The sequence below is a fragment of the Panthera onca genome, chromosome A1 (genome assembly GCF_046562875.1).
Source record: "Panthera onca isolate mPanOnc1 chromosome A1, mPanOnc1 haplotype 2, whole genome shotgun sequence".
NCBI classification, from domain to species: Eukaryota; Metazoa; Chordata; class Mammalia; order Carnivora; family Felidae; genus Panthera; species Panthera onca.
The window spans coordinates 158628384-158645659 of NC_138339.1; the positions used below are offsets into that span (position 1 = coordinate 158628384).

A 17276-nucleotide genomic window follows, 5' to 3' on the forward strand; every position below is an offset into this window, starting at 1 on the left:
GCCACTCACTTAAGCGGTGTCTCAGACAAGTGTGTGGTGCAGGTTTGGGAGAGAGGGGAACCAGACCTATAAAAACTAACTACTGAGTAGCAGAGTAAAACCACACTATCACAATGGTAGGGGACCAGGTTGAGGGGTGTGTGTCCATGTGCTCAGGAATTCTCAGTCTGACAAGTAGAGACACTGCAAGCAATTTTTATTTTTTAAATATTTTTTAACGTTTATTTATTTTTGAGAGAAAGAGACAGAGCGGGAGCGGGAGAGGAGAGAGAGAGGGAGACACAGAATCGGAAGCAGGCTGCAGACTGCATACTGTCAGCACACAGCCCGACGCAGGGCTCACACCCGTGAACCTTGAGATCATGACCTGAGCCAAAGTTGGTCGCTTAACCCACTGAGCCACCCAGGCACCCTGCAAGCAATTTTTAAATCTGGTAGTCATAAAGAGGTGAGAATGGAGGTAAATTGTGTATGTGCATGTGTATATCGTGGGTACGTGTGTATCTGCACAGGTGTGTATATGCATGTGTGTGTGCGTGCATGTGTGTATGCATATATGTGTATGTGCATGTATGTATCTGCACAGCTGTGTGTGCATGTATGTGCACGTGTGTGTGCATAGATATGTGCTTGTGTATGTGTGTACATGTGTATCTGCACAGGTGGGTGTGCATGAATATGTGCGTGTATGTGTGTGCATGCATATGTGTGTGTATATGTGTGTTTGCAGAGGTGTCTGTATAGGTGATTTTGAAAAAAAAGAACATAACCAGCGTTCATATTATAATCCAGAATCCATTATGTTTTCCCTTTTTGTCTTTTTCTGCTTGAATAGAAACTGCATTTTCTTTTTTACAAACGAAAGGTCGTGCTGAGTCGTTCTGATGCCAGTACCCCCAGGGCCCCTCTGCTGCCTGGCCTCCTTCCATCCTTGGGAAAAACCCAGTGGGTGCCATCTTCACCACGATGTATGTCACACCCCATGACAGTGAGTCTCACCAGGCTGTGGCCAGGGTCACAGATGCCCAAGTGCCAGGCACCCTGTGGCAGGGGTCCAGGCCGGTGTCTGAAGACCCCTTGGCAGCTATGGTGTGGGACAAGAGGGGCAGCAATGAAGGCATCTCTGCAGGGGAACCTCATCGGCCTAGTGTGGGCAGCCCCCAAGCCAGAGACAAGCCTGCAGGCTAACTAGATCCCTGACGGCCCCCAAGACCCATGTCAGGGCCAGCCCCGCGGTCCAGGCTGGAGCTGGGGGGAGGGCCTCACGTGTGGGGGACAGCTAGCCCCCTGGGAGGGTGCCAGGTTGGGGGACTGGGACTGGAAGACCACCCACAGCAGAGATCCCCCGAGACTGTGAAGAAACCACTGGCAGGCACTGACCCTTCCCCCGCCCGCCACCGCCGGGACCCCCAGGAGAGCTGGGGGAGGGATGTCCCACAGGAGGTCGCAATTTCCACAGGCACTGGGCATCCTAAATTAGCACCTTGAGACCACCGTTCAAATGTGTGCAGGGTCGCCTGTAGGTAGGGGAGCAGGGGGCAGGGGCACTGAGGCCAGCTTGAGTTTTATGGGCTTGGGAAAGACCTCTTCCGATGACGGGGAGACCGCTGAAGTCACAACTATGCCTGACAGACCTGCTGGTTCAGAGGAGTTAGTTACTTACACGTGAAGCATTTCAGCAACAGGCGCCAGATCACAAACTGGATAATTTGGGACACGCACTAAAAACAGTATTTGCTGTTCATCTGAAATTCAAATGCATCTGATGTCCTGTGTTTTATCTGACCATCTGGCCATCAGACGCAGGCAAATGGGCCCCCCTGGCAGACGCCAAGGGGCTTCAGGCCAGGCCTCCATCCACACAGCTGCTGGAATCACTCTTTGTTCAGGGCCATGAGAACCTAGAACAGATTAAATGGGTTTATAAAAGCCAGAAACAGGTCCTTGTTGCACCACAAGGTAGTGCAGTGACACATATGGCCATTACCTAGTCCACGTGCACCTTTCTGGAAAACAAAGCAAGACTGGGTGAGGGTGATTTGCCCGCCGACAGCCCCATGTCCCTGGTCCTGGGTGCCTGCAGAGATGCTCCAGGTCACACACCAGAAAGCGCTGGGCGTCTCTCCAGGCCCTTCCAGAACAGTTTTTGCCTCTGGCGGGCCACACGCACAGCCAGGAGAGAAGGATCTTTCTGGTCCAAGGGTGCTTTAAAGGCAGAGGCTTCATGTCATACGGTCCTCTGAAGCACAGGCCGGATTTTCTCCACCACCTGGCTGGCCTCTGCATGGCCACACACGACACGGCCCTGTGCCAGGCAGGCATGGGGGCCAGAGTGGCAACCCTCCACAGCTGTTGGCTGCAGGACCCACTGGTCCCCTGAGGGCAGAGAGCAGAGGACTGCACACGGACTTCTGCAGGCAACAATCCCCCCAGCACTCAGTGTTGACAGTCTGAGGGTAGGAGCACCCCAACACAGGGTTGACAGTCTGAGGGTGGGAGTTACTTGAACACGAGGATGACAGTCTGAGGGCAGGGATGCCCCAATATACTTGGGATTGATGGTCTGAGGATGGGGGCACCCCGTGAGGGTGGGGGTTCCCCAAACACTCGAGGATGATAGTCTGAGGGCAGAGATGCTCCCAACTACTCAGTGTTGACAGTCTGAGGGCAGGGGCACCCCTGAATACTTGGTGTTGATAGTCTGAGGGTGGGGGTGCCCCAAACACTTGGTGTTGATAGTCTGAAGGTGGCGGTTCCCTGAACACTCAAGGATGACAGATCGAGGGCAGGGGTGCCCCAAACACTCGGTGTTAACAGTCTAAGGGCGGGGGCGCCCCAACACAGCGTTGAGAGTCTGAGGGTGGGGGTTCCCCGAACACTTGAGGATGACAGCCCGAGGGCAGGGGTTCCCCAAACACTCAGGGATGACAGTCTGAGGGCAAGGGGGCCCCTGAACACTTGGTGTTGACAGTCTGAGGGTGGGGGCACCCCAATACTCGGGGTGGACTCTCATGAGGTAGCTGGGAAAGGAGGCAGTGACCCCAGGACATGTGCTAAAACTAGGTAGGACTCCCTCTTTTGCAGCCCCTGGCAGGACCCAACGTCAGCCCCACTTGACAGGTAAATGCTGTGGTGTCTTCTGACACTCCCAGGGGGAGTCTTCCCACGTGACCCCCACACGCAATCCGGCATCTCACAGCCACGTCATGTGGCTCTCTGCATGGACCAGCATGTGACACAGTGTATGAGTTGCAGGGACTCAGAAGTTATTTCCTAAGGAAAAGCAGACCCTTCTGGAAACTTCAGGCCCTAAATCTCAGCTCCTCCCCAGGGGCTCGGCCCCACCTGAGCCCCCTGGGCAGTCTCAGGTTCCAAGGCCAATGCCACCAAATCCCAGCCCAGGAGTGAACATCATCTGGAGGCCACTACAAAGACTGTGTTCTTCCAGGCAGAATGCACGTGGGGATTCTTGGGGTTAAAGATGAAGCTGGAAACACGGACACAGTGAACTCGGGGCCACAGGCCAGAAGGAGGGCATACTTGTGCTCGTAAGGGTTAGGACCCCAAAACTCCAGTGCTGTTGCCTCTGGGGATTCCGACAGGGTCTGGCCCTAGCCATCGGCCAGAAAACCCCATGTTGCAAGACCAGCCGGCCCCAAGCTTGCCCAGGACGGGAGCACGGGAAAGGGCTTTGCCAGGAGGCAGAGTCCGGTGGTAAGCTGTTGCTTGGGCCGGAGAACGGCACACCCAGATGCCATCGGCTGGAGATGTTCTCAGGACACAGAGAAGCTGAGGGGGAGGCTGCTGCCGTCGCCTTCATCCCCAGAGCCCCCGTCCTCCCTCCTCTGGGACACTGGGCCACAGCCTGGGTGACGCAAGCCCTGGGAGACTGCGCCCCCAGCGCCTGGCAGATGTCAGCATGTCCAACATGCAGGTGGTGGGTATCTCAGGCCCTGGCAGCAGGCAGGTGGCGGGGGGCACAGTCTGGGCATGAAGGGGGGCACCAGGCCTCTCCACTGGTGTCCGTGAGCCTGCGGGCCATGCTCTGCCAACTCCTGAGCCAACAAGGAGAATGCCTCCCACCTGGGAAGGTGCAGTTAAGGTGCAGGAAACATATACCAAAACGCCAAGCAATGCTTTGCCCGGACGGCTGACCCGGCTGCCGGCGGGGACGTCCGCAAGAGCCCTCGAGTTACGCATCGTGGGACGTGCCATCTGAGAACCACGGTTGTGTCTCTGAGTGAAATGGGACAGAAGAAGCAGACTATTTACGGGCTGGGCTCCTGAGCTGGGCCGGGACATCTGGCCACTCCTTGCCTTTCTCTGGTGGCTCACAGAGGCCTTCTTGCCCCTGCACACCTAGGAAACCAGACACATCCCGGACTTGGACGCGGGGGCTGCCTCCTCCACGGCAACCCCCTTCATGTCGTCAGGCATCTGCCCGTCAGAGCGCCAGACGTTCAGCTCTGCGAACACGCCCGTCTCGATCATCTCCTCCTGCCAGGGAATGGGGCAGTTGCCGGTCGCGAACTCCTGGAAGAACTCGGCATCGGCTTTGTCGAAGGCCACGCCCTTGACCGTGGAGAAGGCGCCCACGTCCTGGATGTTCTTGGCATAGACTGTCCTGGAGTCTGGGACGAAGGGGGGTGTCAGCATCCCTGTGAGGAGACAGAAAACAGGGATGGGAAATGCCGAAAACAGAAGGAAACGGCCGTGTGCTCAGCGAGCAGGGCTGCCCTTCCAGGGGTGTCCGAAGGCTCAGGACGGGTGTCCGGGTGCCGCACAGCACGCTGGGCGGGTGTGAGGGTCTTAGCGTCCAGGCAGGATGCGCCTCCTGGGCGCCCATGGCGAAGGAACAGCCTGCTCTGGTCTGTGTCCTCACACCTGCCTCCCAGGGGGCTTCCTTGTCTGCAGGTGCAACACCTCGAACCCAGCACGGCCAGGCTGAGCATCTCGATTTCTTTCCAAAGCCGGCTTGTCTCCCAGCCCGCTTGGGAGCCGAAGTCCTTCAGTCACCAATATACAACACTAGCCACGTGACCCCCGTGGCCGCACCACCCGCCCTTCCCTTCAGTGTGGGCCCCGGGCTGGGCCACCTGCCAGACCGGTGGCGTGGCCTGAGGAACCCCCCCGCCAGGCCCCAGATCTCCTGGCTCCCATCTTCCCTACACCAGGACCACCTCCCAGCCATAGAGCCCCCTCCCTGCAAAAGCAACTCCTCTCCTTTGGGCATCTGACGCTTGGGGCTCCTGTGGGGAGTCACGGCTCACACGCCCTACCATAGGCTTGGGGCTGGGGCTGCATCTGCACACGCTCACCTACACGTGTGTCCCACAAGGGACACCTGACAACACAGACTGACTGAAGGAACAAGGTTCTCCCAAGACGATGGCTTGAGGGATCCTGCCTTGTCTTGGATCAGGGGCTCCTTGAAAGTACAGGGTGTGGAAACCCACAAGCACAGGGGTGGATCTTCAGTTCAAAGGTGGGCAACACCCCAAGCATCCCACCCAACACCAGCCCGAGAAACCTCTGTGTGGACAGAGAAGTGGGGACGGTGGGTTAGTTGGGGACAGGAGGCCACGGGGCATCTCTGCTGGCATCACCGCAGAGCTCAGGAGGTGCCAACAGGACAGGCAGAGCAAGCAAGGACCTCCCGCCGGACCTGCCCCCTGCGGCCCCCCAGATCCAAAGGCGAGAGGACAGTACCGGCCTCCAGCTGTCTCCAGTTAATGTCCTTAAAGAGGGGGTTGGCGCGGAGCCCGTCACAGGTCCCGTCTCTGAACCCCAGGCGCTTCTCAGGGTCCTTCTCCAGCAGCGCCTCGCAGAAGTCCTTGCTGGCCTGGCTGAACTTGTCCAAGTACTTGACGGGCTCAGAGAGGACCCTCTGTCTGAGCTCCTTGTTCTCTACCTGCACAGGGGATGCGCCACGTCACGTCAGGCCCGCGGAGCCCGTGCAGGCCAGCATACCGCCCAGGAAGACGCCAGCCCAAGGTAATGGCTGACCCTGCATGTGTGGTCCCCGGGACCCCCAACGGTGTTGGTCAAGGTTGGGGTGCTCTGGTTGATGCTGCGGTGCCTCTACATAACCATTCCTTACCCACTGTGAAAATGAGAAAGGGAAGGGAAGGAGCCAACTTTGCAGACAGAGCTGGCAGAGACCTCCTGACTGGGTGGAAACTGAGGGCGAGTTTGAATCCGCTTTATGGAGTATAGTTTCCACACCACAGGACCTCATTCCCAGTGACCAGGGGGCCCTACGATGACCCCAGATACGCCCTGTGCCCTTTGCAGCCTGTCTTCCCCTCCAGCTCGGCAAACACTGGCTGTGTACTCTCACCACACGTTAGATCCGCCTTCCTAACACTGTGTAGACACAGGCTTACTCTTCGTTTGCCATCGCAGGTCTGACGCCCAGCTGGCCACGGGCCGTGGGACACACAGTGGACCACCGTGGGCCCACTGCACACTCTGTGCCTGACTCGTCAGGCTCGCACACACGGAAAACAGGGCCTCTGGTCAGGGCCGTGGGGTCAGTGAGAGCTCTGTGCTGGGGCCCCCGCTTTGTGCAGATCCCACAGCACTGGCTCTTCTGCGTGGTTGCAAGTCAGGAGAGAAAACGAGTTAGTAGCAATCAGGGCGGCCTTGCAGAGCCACAGAGCGGCCGGCTGTGTTAGCTGTGAGAGGACTCTGTTCCTGGAAGACTGGGTGTCTCAGGACCAGGGTGACCTGGGGACGGACACGTTCGGGACCCCGGCAGAAGAAAGTGAAGGGTGTGACCTCCAGGCAGGCACGGGGCCGCCTAAATACTGCTGTTTCCACCAGGCCCTGGAGACGCCTCCTGCCCGCCCTGCCTCCTCAGCCCCGGCTCCCCACATGCCCAGCGGCCCACCTGCCAGAAGAGGCTGGGTTTCGAGCAGGCGGCGAGGCCCCCAGATACCATCTATGGGGGACGCTGCAGTGTTTACAAATGGCAGACTTGCTGGCACCACTTCCCCAACAGCATTCGCTCCTACACGTCTCTGTGACATTTTGGTGATTCTCACAGTATTTCAAACATTTTCATTATTGTTTTATTTGCTATGGTGATCAGTGATCACAACCTGCTGAGCTCCCAGTTAGCTGTAAGTATTTGTTAACTAAGGCATGTGGACTGTTTTGGACGGAAAGCCACTGAACACTCAGCCGCCTGTAGCATGCGGACATGTGACACACACTGGGAAACCAGAAAGTTCACTTGACTTGCTTTACTGTGGCATCTGTTGTGTCATGGTGGTCTGAGCTAGGCCCCGGGTGTCACTGAGGTGAGCCTGTGTTTGTGGTTTGGGTGTGTTGGGGTAACAGCACCCTGCAGACTCTGGGGCGGACGGTGCAGGAGAGAGCGTGGGGGGCCAGGGGCAGGGCACAGAGACGCGAGGCCCACTGCCCTCTATTCAGAGAGGTTGCAGTGCTGGAGGGGGCAACAGTGAGCTCTCTGGTCTGCCGTGGAAGGCAGGGGGGGACGAGGCCGCACCCCCATCCCTTTTAGACCAGCTTGGCCCCAGGTGGGCTGAGCGCTGCTCGTGGGGAGGGGGATTGGGGAGGCCCAGGCACGGCTGGTCCTGAGACACGTCTTGGTGTGGGGAGCTCCATGACACAAGGCCACCACATCCCCTCCCCTGCCCACGAGAAGCCTAGTGCCCAAGATCTGAACAGCACCTCCCCCCGCCACAAGCAGGGTCACCGTGGGGCAGCTGCAGGACACCTGCTCCTACGACCCCCACGAGTGGGCCGTCACAGGATGACAGAGTGACCTCCTACCTTCTCCCCGCGGGCGCGGAAGGGTCCTCTGGCCGCGATCATCTCGTACAGTGTGACCCCCAGGGCAAAGTAATCCACAGAAAAGTCGTACTCCTCACCCTGCAAGAGCTCAGGGGCCATGAAACCTGCCAGGCAACAGCGCAGACTCAGACTCAGCACGTGGTGGCAATCACTCACCCGGCCCCAGTGGGCACAGAACCGATGACCCACGTGCACAACCACAGGCTTCACACGCAGACCTTCCCTTCCGGGCTGCATGTGCAACAGCACTCCCGGCCCATGGCCAGTAAGTAGTTAGAGCCCCCAGGTGTCACAACCCAAACTCTCTGGACACTGACAAGTGTCCCCTCCCGGCAGAACTGCCCCTGCTTGAGAACCACTGCCGTCCACATCACGTGAGCTGTGAGGCCCCATCTTCCCTGTGGCACATCACAGCAGATGGGCAGAGTGATGGTCCCTCAGAACCGCAGCAGACAGACCTCTGTCCCTGAGACCACAGCAGAGTGATGGTCCCTGAACACAGCAGACAGACAGAGAGGTGGTCCCTGAGACCACAGCACACAGACAGTAACAGTCCTCGCTTGCCACTCAGGTACAAGTGTGACCTGTGGGGTGGTGGGTGTGTGTGGTCAGAGATAGGCACTACCAGTTGATTCTGGAAAAGGGCACAAAAGGATAGAGTGAGGCCCAGATGTTCCAAATCCAGATGCCTACCACTGCCCCACCTGTTCCCATGTCAGGTCAGCCACATTTGGGAAGTTGGGGCCACATGGGGGAGCCCCACATTGTGAAGGTCCACATCCCTGAAAGCAAGCTCTGGGCCTCCACTCCCTACCTGCCACTGTACGGAAGCCAGCCAGCACATGGGAAGGGTGGACAGGCCAGTTTCTGGGACCCACGGTCCACTCCCCGGGGACCAGGGGTCGGTGCTATGGTCTAGGTGCAGGTGGCTTCTGTTCCTGACCGCTTCAGACATTCCAAGGGAAGCAAAGCTAATGTGTCTGTTGATTTCCTGTCCCTCCAGGCCCTCAGTATACCATGTTCACGGCCAGGTTCCAATAGGTGGTGTGCTCAGCAAGGCGGGCAAGCTGATGTGACCAGAGATTCACCTGTTCCTGACAGGTTACAGGAGTCAAATCCCACAGACCCTCCGGGACCTGACACCCCTTCACCCCTTTGTAGGTCCTGCTTTTCAGGAACTGAAAAGACTCCAGACTGCTCAAATGCTATAAGAAAGATGTGTTTCACTGGCCACAACTTCTAGGTTGAAACAAGGTCTAGGAGAAAGGCCAGCCAGGCCACAGGGAGAGGATCAATTTCTGAGCAAACACCCCAGTGGTGCCTCTGCTCTGCTTCCAAACTTGGCTTGGGTGACACATCGTTTTGTATCCCCAGGACCTACATGGCATCCATGAAAGAGCAAGCACCAGTGAACATTTGTCACCTGAATGCACAGGTGAGTGAGTGAGTGAGTGAGTGAGTGAATGAGTGAGTGAGTGGGCAAATGAATAAATGAATGAGTGAACACTCCACTGTCTAGTTACTAATTCTTCCCCACGTTGACCCAGCCCCACGTCCATGGGGTCGGAGGGCACGCTCACATCTCCTCCACGCAGGGGTCACAGCCTGCTGACTGTGGCCATAGCAGCCAGGGTGCAGAGTGGCTGCTGGGGAGGACCCAGCAGGCGTCACCCCAAGCTCCACGGTAACCTCTGCTGGGCCTCTTTATGGGTCACACCCTGCCCCTGCCCCCAAAGGCACAGAAGACGAGACCCTCTGCTCAGAGAAGGGCCGCAGCCACAGGAAAGCCTGCGGGGCCCTCTGCTGGCCGATGGGGCTCTCACACATGGGCCTGGATACCACCAGGGCCTGGAGTCAGACCACTTGGAATCCAGCCTGCGGTGCCTTATTCTCCACAGCCTTCTCCTAACGATTTGAATCACCCCAAAATATGTGGGGTGTTTCCACTCACACACTCACACTCAGGGCTGGAACTTCATAGACTCTGGCCAAGGACCTGGAAAACTCAAGATAGGACCTTCCCTAAACAAAGCCACAGGTGAGGACAGACCCACCGTGGCAGCTCCTCCCCAAAGCCAGATCAACCCAGGAGAGGATCTGCTGAGGGTCCCTGGACCTTCCGGGACAGGGTGGGGCAGGGGGCTGACCCTCAGGTGCCCCTGGCTTGCCGGCACTGAGCTCCCCCTGCAGCTTGGGCAGCTGTGCTATGCCCGCCCCGCCCCTGTTCCCCTGTTCCCAGGGTCTCCTGGGTTCTCTGCAGGCCTGGGCTGGGGGACGTGGGGGAGCAGCAGAATGTGTTGTGCACTGCACGCACATACACATGTGCACACAGTGCACACACACTCATACACAAGCAAACACGGACACACGTGTGCGTGCGCACATACACAGCCGCGCACACACACAGGACGAGGGCAGCCCCCTCCCCTGAGGCCACCCCGCCTGCTTCACACCCTACCCAGGGCTCCCTTGGACAGCGAAGGCCCTGGCCACACTGCGGTGGGGGCTGGGTACCCCTCGGGGCTCTCCCAGGCTGCCTGCCTCGGTGGGGGTGCAGCCGGTGATCCAATGAGCACAGACCCTCAGGGTTCCAGCCAACATGATCGGGCTCCCCTCCAGACAAACACATTCCGCTGATGTCCGGAAAGCCACTGAAGGCAGAAGCTTCTATCTCAGAGGGTGTGACACGTCCGGACCAGCAGGCGGGATGGGTCATCCCTGCGGTGGGTGCAGCTCTCCGGCTGCCGGGCGTGCCTGCTGGCCAGGCCCCGTGGTTTTGCTATTCACTATGACAGATGGGGACCCCCACGAACCCCTAGGTCCTCAGCCCCCACCCTTGCCCTCAGGTGCTAACCTGGGGTTCCTGCATAGCCCTTGGTCTTGGTCTGCCCGTCCTTCAGCTCCACGGCCAGCCCAAGGTCAGATATTCGGATATTACCTGAAAGCAAACATGGACTGAGGTCACACGCAGCTCCACAGAACAAAGGCGCCTGGTGTTCCCAAGCCTGCAGGAGCCAAGGGCAGTCTCTGCCCACATGTGCACACACACACAAGGGCACACGTGTGCCCACGGGCACACACTCGCAGCACAGGCCCACCCCAGGGCGCCAAGGCCAGACTGCAGGGGTCCCAGCAGATCTGCGGCTGTGAGTGGGGGCACAATCCACCCAAACCCCATTTTGAGAATGCCCACGTTTGCATGACTTGGTGACACAAAGGGAGGGTATCTAAGGGACATGAAGGAAACCTAGATCTCAATGTCGCTTTCTGATGACAATCCCATAAAAGGCAGAACGAGTGACAGACCGAGGATTTATGATCAGGAACAAAATGTTAACCCTTCACCAAGAGTTCCACAGTTAACTCCTGAGTTAACTCCCTGTAATGCTTGGTGCCTAATTATGTACCAAATTTCAACTAAATCCATCAAAAACTTTAGAGACAATTGTGCAAAATGTGTGAAATGAACAACAAACTTTAAGATGCCTTTGGTGCCGTTTAAAGTTATAACCCTCATCAAAACCAGCCCATCTCCCTACCAATGACCTGTCGGGCCACAGAGGAGAGTCTGGCGAGGGGAGGTCTGGAGGGGAAGTCAGGACGGAGATACTGGGAAGGGGGAGGGCGGGAGGGGAGGGAGGCCACCTCACCGTCATCATCCAGAAGTACGTTCTCAGGCTTGAGGTCTCGGTAGACGATGCCCCTCTGATGTAGGTGCTCCAGGCCGCTGACAATCTGGGCTGTGTAGAACACGGCACGCGGCTCCTGGAAGCCAGGGCTCTCCTCGTTCACGTTGTAGATGTGGTATCTGGGGGCAGACCACGCAGATGCCCATGCTTCTCCGGCACAACAACGTGCCCCCAGTTTCCATAGGAAGTAAGATCTCAGGAAACAGTGAGAGCCTCAAAATCCTGTTTTGTGTCGGCAAAGTGGTCATTGTGGGGCCTCGGCACCAGCCCTAAGAGCCTGCAGTGCCACCGCCATGGGGAAGGGTAGACAGAAGAGTGCACGGCTGTCCCTGCCTCCCCCACACTGGCCTGCAAAGCTGGAAATGGACCCCAAAGCCATCTCACCCGTGCCAGCCAAGGGAGGAAGGGCAGAGGGCGGTGAAGGAAGCCTGTGTGAGCGGCCTGAGGACTCAATACGGCGCCCCGGCAAGCGTGGCAGCCACCTCACCAAGCCCACGCACGCAGGTTCCTGGTGGGCCCGCGGGACGGTCTCCTTCCTGGCTCCCTCCTCCCCATCTTTCCACTATCACATCCTGCGCAGAAGCAAGACCTAACGACCTACCGATAAAAGGAAACAAACTATTTATACCAGATAGCAACCAGGGAGAGGCAGACTCAGAAAACAAGAGAGGAAACCTCACGTGAGCCAGACCATGAGAAAGCCAGGACAACAAAATAAATGGCGTTTACATTGCACTGGTATCATAATATAGTGTAGTGCACAGAGTAGTATAACGTAGTGTAGTGAAGTATAGTACAGAACAGCACGGCACAGAACAACGTAGTGTAACGTAGCGTGGTACAGCATGACGCGTGTAGTAGGATGCAGCGTGGGAGAGTTGAGCAAGCATAACGGAGTAACGGAGTGTAACGTAGGATGGTGTGGCGTGGTGTGGTATTGTGTAGTGTGGTGTAATACAGTATGGTGTGGTCGTGTGCTGTGGAATATGCAGCGTAGTACAGTGTAGCACAGTGTGGCACAGTATAGTACGGTATGGTGTAGCATAGAGTAGTATAGTGGCGTAGAGAGCCGCACAGTGTAGTATGGTGTAGTGTAGTGTGGTATAGTGTAGAAGGTGTCGTGTAGTGTAGCGTAATACAGAGTAGCATAGTATGGCGTGGCATGTTTTGGCACAGGGTGGTATACGGTAGTGTAGCAGAGAATGACACGGTCGTATAGCGTAGTATGGCGTGGTGCGGTGCGGGATGGCGTAGTGCGATGTAGTATAGTATAATATAGAGCGGTGTAGTATGGCATATCATGGCATGGGGTGGCATAGTGTAGTATCGTATAGTACAGTGAGACGTATCATATCACGTAGTAGGTTGTGGTCTAATATACTGTGGTATAATATAGTCGAGTATAGCGTAGCACAGTATCATATCATGCAGTGTAGTTCAGTGTCATATGGAATGGTATGGCGTGTATCACACTACCGTGCAGTACAGGACAGTGTAGTACGGTGTAGCGTAACATACTATAGTCTGGTCTAGTGTGGTTCAGCCTGGGGTAGAGTTGGGTCGTTTAGTACGGTACAGTACAGTGTCACGTAGCGTGCTATGTTATGGGAGTCTAGTGCAGCACAGTCTAGTACGGCATAGTGCCGTAGTATGGTGCAGTGTGCTGTAGCGCGGTATGGTGTAGCGTGGTACAATGTCACATAGTGTGGCACGGTGTGGTGTAGTGCAGTACACAGCAGTGTAGTGTGATGCAATACAGTAGAGTAGAGCAGCACAGCAAAGTAGAGGACGCTGTGCTGTAACATAGTATAGCATAGGGTAGTATGGCATCGTATAGTACCGTGTAGAGTAGCACAGTGTGGCATAGTGTGGTAGGGTGTAGCACAGGACAACGTAGGGCAGTATGGTATAGTGCGGGGTACCACGGCATAGCACAGGACAGCATAGTGTAGTATAGTGTAGCACAGGACAGCGTGGTGTAACGTGGTGTAGGGTGGTGTAGTAGAGGACGGTGTGGTGTGTCCAGTCCAGTCCCGTGTAGAGCAACGAGCTTAGGACAGTGTGATGTCATACAGTAGAGTGCAGTACAGCACAATGTCATGACCTTCTCTGTGCTTTCAGTCACGTTGCCTGTACTTCCTCTTCCGTGTGGCCTCACATGGGTTCCTTACTCAAGGCTCAGAATCCGCACCTGGGAAATGCGGCCGGCAAACACCTGACGGAGCTTCAGTGGCGACGAATCCAGCAGGAAGAATGAAGGCAGAGGGTTTGCAGGCAACACCAAGAGTGATGGCCCTGTTTGTGTGCCACGTGACTCTCCCGCAGGTGTGTGACAGTATTAACTTACTCCCCACAAGGCCCTGAGAACACTAGTGTTATTCTTCATCCCCATTTTACAGACCAGCATGCTGAGGCAAGAGCGGGCAGGTTGCCCGACTTGCATCTGGGTCTTTCCCCGCCGAGGGCCAGTGGTCTGACTTCCCACGGGAGCCCAGAGCCAGGCTGTCAGGCCTCTGGCAAGTCCAGGCACAAGACACGCTGACAGCAAAGCCACAGCTCCTGAAGTCGGCCACGTCGTGTTTCCGGCTCTGCCGCCATCCCCAAGAGCAGGGCCCTCGCTCACCCTCCGTTCATCTGTCCCCCCAACTAGTGCTTGACCCACGGCACCTGTGCCCCACGCCCGCCGCCACACAAACCCCACGTCCACCGGCAACTAGAGAGCCGTGAGCCACCTCCCCACATCCCCGCGTTTCACCGCTTGGAGAGTCGGCAACCAGGGGCCAGAGAGGAGCATGTTGATGGGGGGCAGGACTTCTCCTCGGGTGTTAGCATATTCTGTGCAGGTGGGACAGCCCCCAGGGCCCCAGGGCCCCTTCTCCAAGCCTGCCCCCTGCTTACCTCAGGTCGCCTCCATTCATGATAGTTATCACCAGACAGAGGTCGGTTTTGGTTTCAAATGCATATGCCAGCGAGACTATAAACCTGCTGTGTACCTTTGCTAGAATCTTCTTCTCTACCATAGCACCCTGAAAAACAAGATCTCGAATAAGTACCCAGGTTTAAGCGGGAATGTGATGTCACCATAGAAGCCCAAGCCCCACAAGCCAGAAAACAGAAACAGAGTTACAAACGCATTTGAAGCAGCTTGCGCAACACAAAGCAACCACAAGTAACCTACACACGTGTCTCATTCGCCCCATCCCCAGAGACAAAGTCCAGAGGACTCGGGCTTCCTGGAGCCTCCGGGAGGAGGCGGGAGTCAGACAGCCAGCCTTAAAAACGCCAGGTGAGGATCCGGCATGTCTGTGGCTGCCTGTTCGAGGCTTTCCTTCCAGTCCTTCCTTATGTCCAACCGGCTCGCCCCCTGCCACCCTGCCCTCCTCGCCGGGCCCCGGGGCAGCAGACGGCTGGGCACCCACCCTCGTCTGTTCATTTTCTATCTTCATTTTCAAACCTCACGATGTGCACTTAGAATGTCTTTTAAAGTTGCATTTGGGCAAAGAAAGCAGAGTTCCTTTTCCAAGGAGGCACCCTCGATGGTTCAGGAGGCCCCTCTGCACCCACGCTGCGTGGGCAGGTTCTGGGTTTGTCCTGCCGAGTGTTAAGTTCAGTGAGGACCCTGAACTTGGGACAGAAGACACCATCGGGTGAGACCACGCCTGCTTGCTCCCGCAGCCCCAAGTGGGGAGCGCTGGCAAGAAACGCAGGCACCCTTGGTGGCTGCCGTTTACCCCAAAAAGCTGTGTCTGCTCTATGCAGCGGGAGAGGACAGGAACCAAGCGCAACAGGAGATGAGCTCAGCTTTCCCTGTCCTCCCTACAGGGAGTCTGACCCGAGCTGGGAACAGCAGACCCCAAGCGGCACGTTGGCTCACCTGAGCCAGGAAAACATTCTAGTAACTGCCAGCTCTGGCTGGACCCCCCATGTGCTCTGTCTGTCAGGGCCCAAGTCAGGGCCCGAAGAGCCCCAGAAAGCCAGATTAATGGGTCAACAGCCTCCCTCCAACACCAGCTCCTATATTTCATGGTGTTGGTGAAAACAAGAAGGCCAGCGGGATGCACGGTGCCGTCCACACCAACAACACAAAGCCCCCCTCTGAGGAGGGACCACGGCGACTCGCGTGTGTGTGCAGAGAGCCGGGGCCGGTGGCTCAGAGCGGCCACGCCGAGGCCCGGGCCAGAGGGGGCCTGTGCTCCGCTTGGGGCGAGAAGGCTGCTCACAGGGAGGGCCCAGCATCCCATGTGGGGCTGGACGCGGTCCCAGGTGGCCCCCTGCGGGTCTCGGGGCGCTCCCTCCTGCCCGATGTGAGCGGCCGGCTGCCCACCTGGTACCCCTTTCTTTTCTTGAGTCTCTTTTTGTTGAGCTTCTTACACGCATACAACTTGCCGGTGGCCTTCATCTGGCAGGCAGACACCTCCCCGAAGCCGCCTTTCCCCAGGACCCTGAAGTCCAGAAACCAGTCCTCCCCGGTGGGCTGGGCCTCCAGCCACTTCCACTGCAGGAAGCGCTGGAAGTGCAGGCTGTTCAGGTACTCCTGGAAGGGTGCCTGGCTCAGGTACACCAGGGTCTCCTGCAGCAGGGGCCGGAAGAGCCCATCCCCGCCCGCCACGGGCCCCTCCCGGGCCTGCGCCACGGTCCCCTCGTCCAGGAAGCTGCAGAAGAGCTCGGCCTGGGGGTCCAGGTACGCAGCCAGGATGGCGCGAGCCTTCTGTGGCCGGAGGTCATCGTCAGCGGTGTCGTAGTCCTCGATGTCCTTCCAGAGCTCCAGAGCCGGCGCATGCCTCTGGTCGGCCCCCAGGAACTGCTGGAACAGCCGCTTGCCGATGGGCTGCTCTGAGCACACACTCAGGAACGCCAGGTCCAGGCTCTCCCGGAGGCCCTGGCACTTGGACAGCGGGGGCAGCTTCAGCTTGGCCAGGTACTTCCTGTCCCGAGAGGATGGGCCGCTGCTCCCATCAAAGCTGCCCCGGGCAGCGATGAAGGCTGAGTTGGCCACCACCGTCTCCAGGGACCCGAAATCCATCCTGGCGCTGGCCTCCCACCGCGTCGGGCACGAGGGGCCTGACCTGCCGCCCTGGGTCCGTGCCCCCTGCCCTCCCCAGATGGCAGGAGTCCCAGCAGGTGTAAGGGTGACTGGAGGCCGTGCCAGGAGCCCAGGGGACCCAGCTGACGCAGCTCTGGCCAAATCCCAGCCCGGGGTCACAGAGCAGGTGCCAGAAAAAGACAATCCCCTAAGCGGCTTCTAGTTGGATTAGACGGTCCGTCCTCGGGGCTCCCTCCTCCTGAGGGCCCGACAGAAAGGACAAACCCGGGCCCCGTTGCATCTGGCTGAAGCTGCCCTCAGCCTAGGCAGGCGGGGACACGTTTGTTTTCTCTAGACAACAGGAGACCAAACAGAAGGCAGAGGGGCCCAGGAGAAACCCTGATTTAGTAAAGATGGCTGGTGGTTTTCCCACTATATTTCATTTTTGTCTCAAAAAAAAAAAGCAAGTGGGAAGAAAAACAGGTGATCATAGAAATTCACATAGAAAAGGCAGTGAGAGCTCACAGGAGAACAGCCTCCTGGGGTGTCCATGGTTCCCCGCTGGCAGGGCAACTGTGGCTGTGTGGGGACCGGGCCTGACACGGACAGAAGCCTGCCCCCAGGTCACCTGCCAGCTCTGAGACCTAAGGTAACCCCGGCACCTGCCCAGGGATCAGCTCCACGTCCGCTCCCTCCCCTCTCCTGGGCTGTGCCAGCAAAGCAGAATGCCTGTAGAAGCTTCA

The 17276-nt window shown here is 57.6% G+C and overlaps 1 protein-coding gene and 1 long non-coding RNA gene across 4 annotated transcripts; one reads left to right on the forward strand and one right to left on the reverse strand.

Moving 5' to 3' along the window:
• Positions 1-202: 202 nt before the first annotated feature.
• On the reverse strand, positions 203-16673 carry GRK1 (G protein-coupled receptor kinase 1). 3 transcript variants are annotated; one of them, XR_009611245.3, is made up of 8 exons: positions 15835-16673; positions 14409-14536; positions 11472-11629; positions 10676-10759; positions 7801-7925; positions 5710-5911; positions 1988-4658; positions 203-1901 (listed from the first exon to the last, which is right to left on the reverse strand). XR_009611245.3 is itself a non-coding variant. In XM_060636609.3 (7 exons), exons 1-7 carry the CDS (start codon positions 16531-16533, stop codon positions 4360-4362), a joined length of 1695 nt encoding a protein of 564 aa, XP_060492592.2. In that variant the 5' UTR covers positions 16534-16673; the 3' UTR covers positions 203-4359. The 3 variants fall into 3 exon arrangements, 1 of the variants encoding a protein (XP_060492592.2); XR_009611246.3 differs by having other exon boundaries at positions 203-1084; positions 1664-4658; XM_060636609.3 differs by having other exon boundaries at positions 203-4658.
• Positions 5923-14391, forward strand: LOC132681791 (uncharacterized). Its single transcript, XR_009611247.3, has 4 exons — positions 5923-7304; positions 9196-9256; positions 13687-13835; positions 13910-14391. It is a non-coding gene; the product is annotated as an uncharacterized LOC132681791 (long non-coding RNA).
• Positions 16674-17276: the final 603 nt, after the last annotated feature.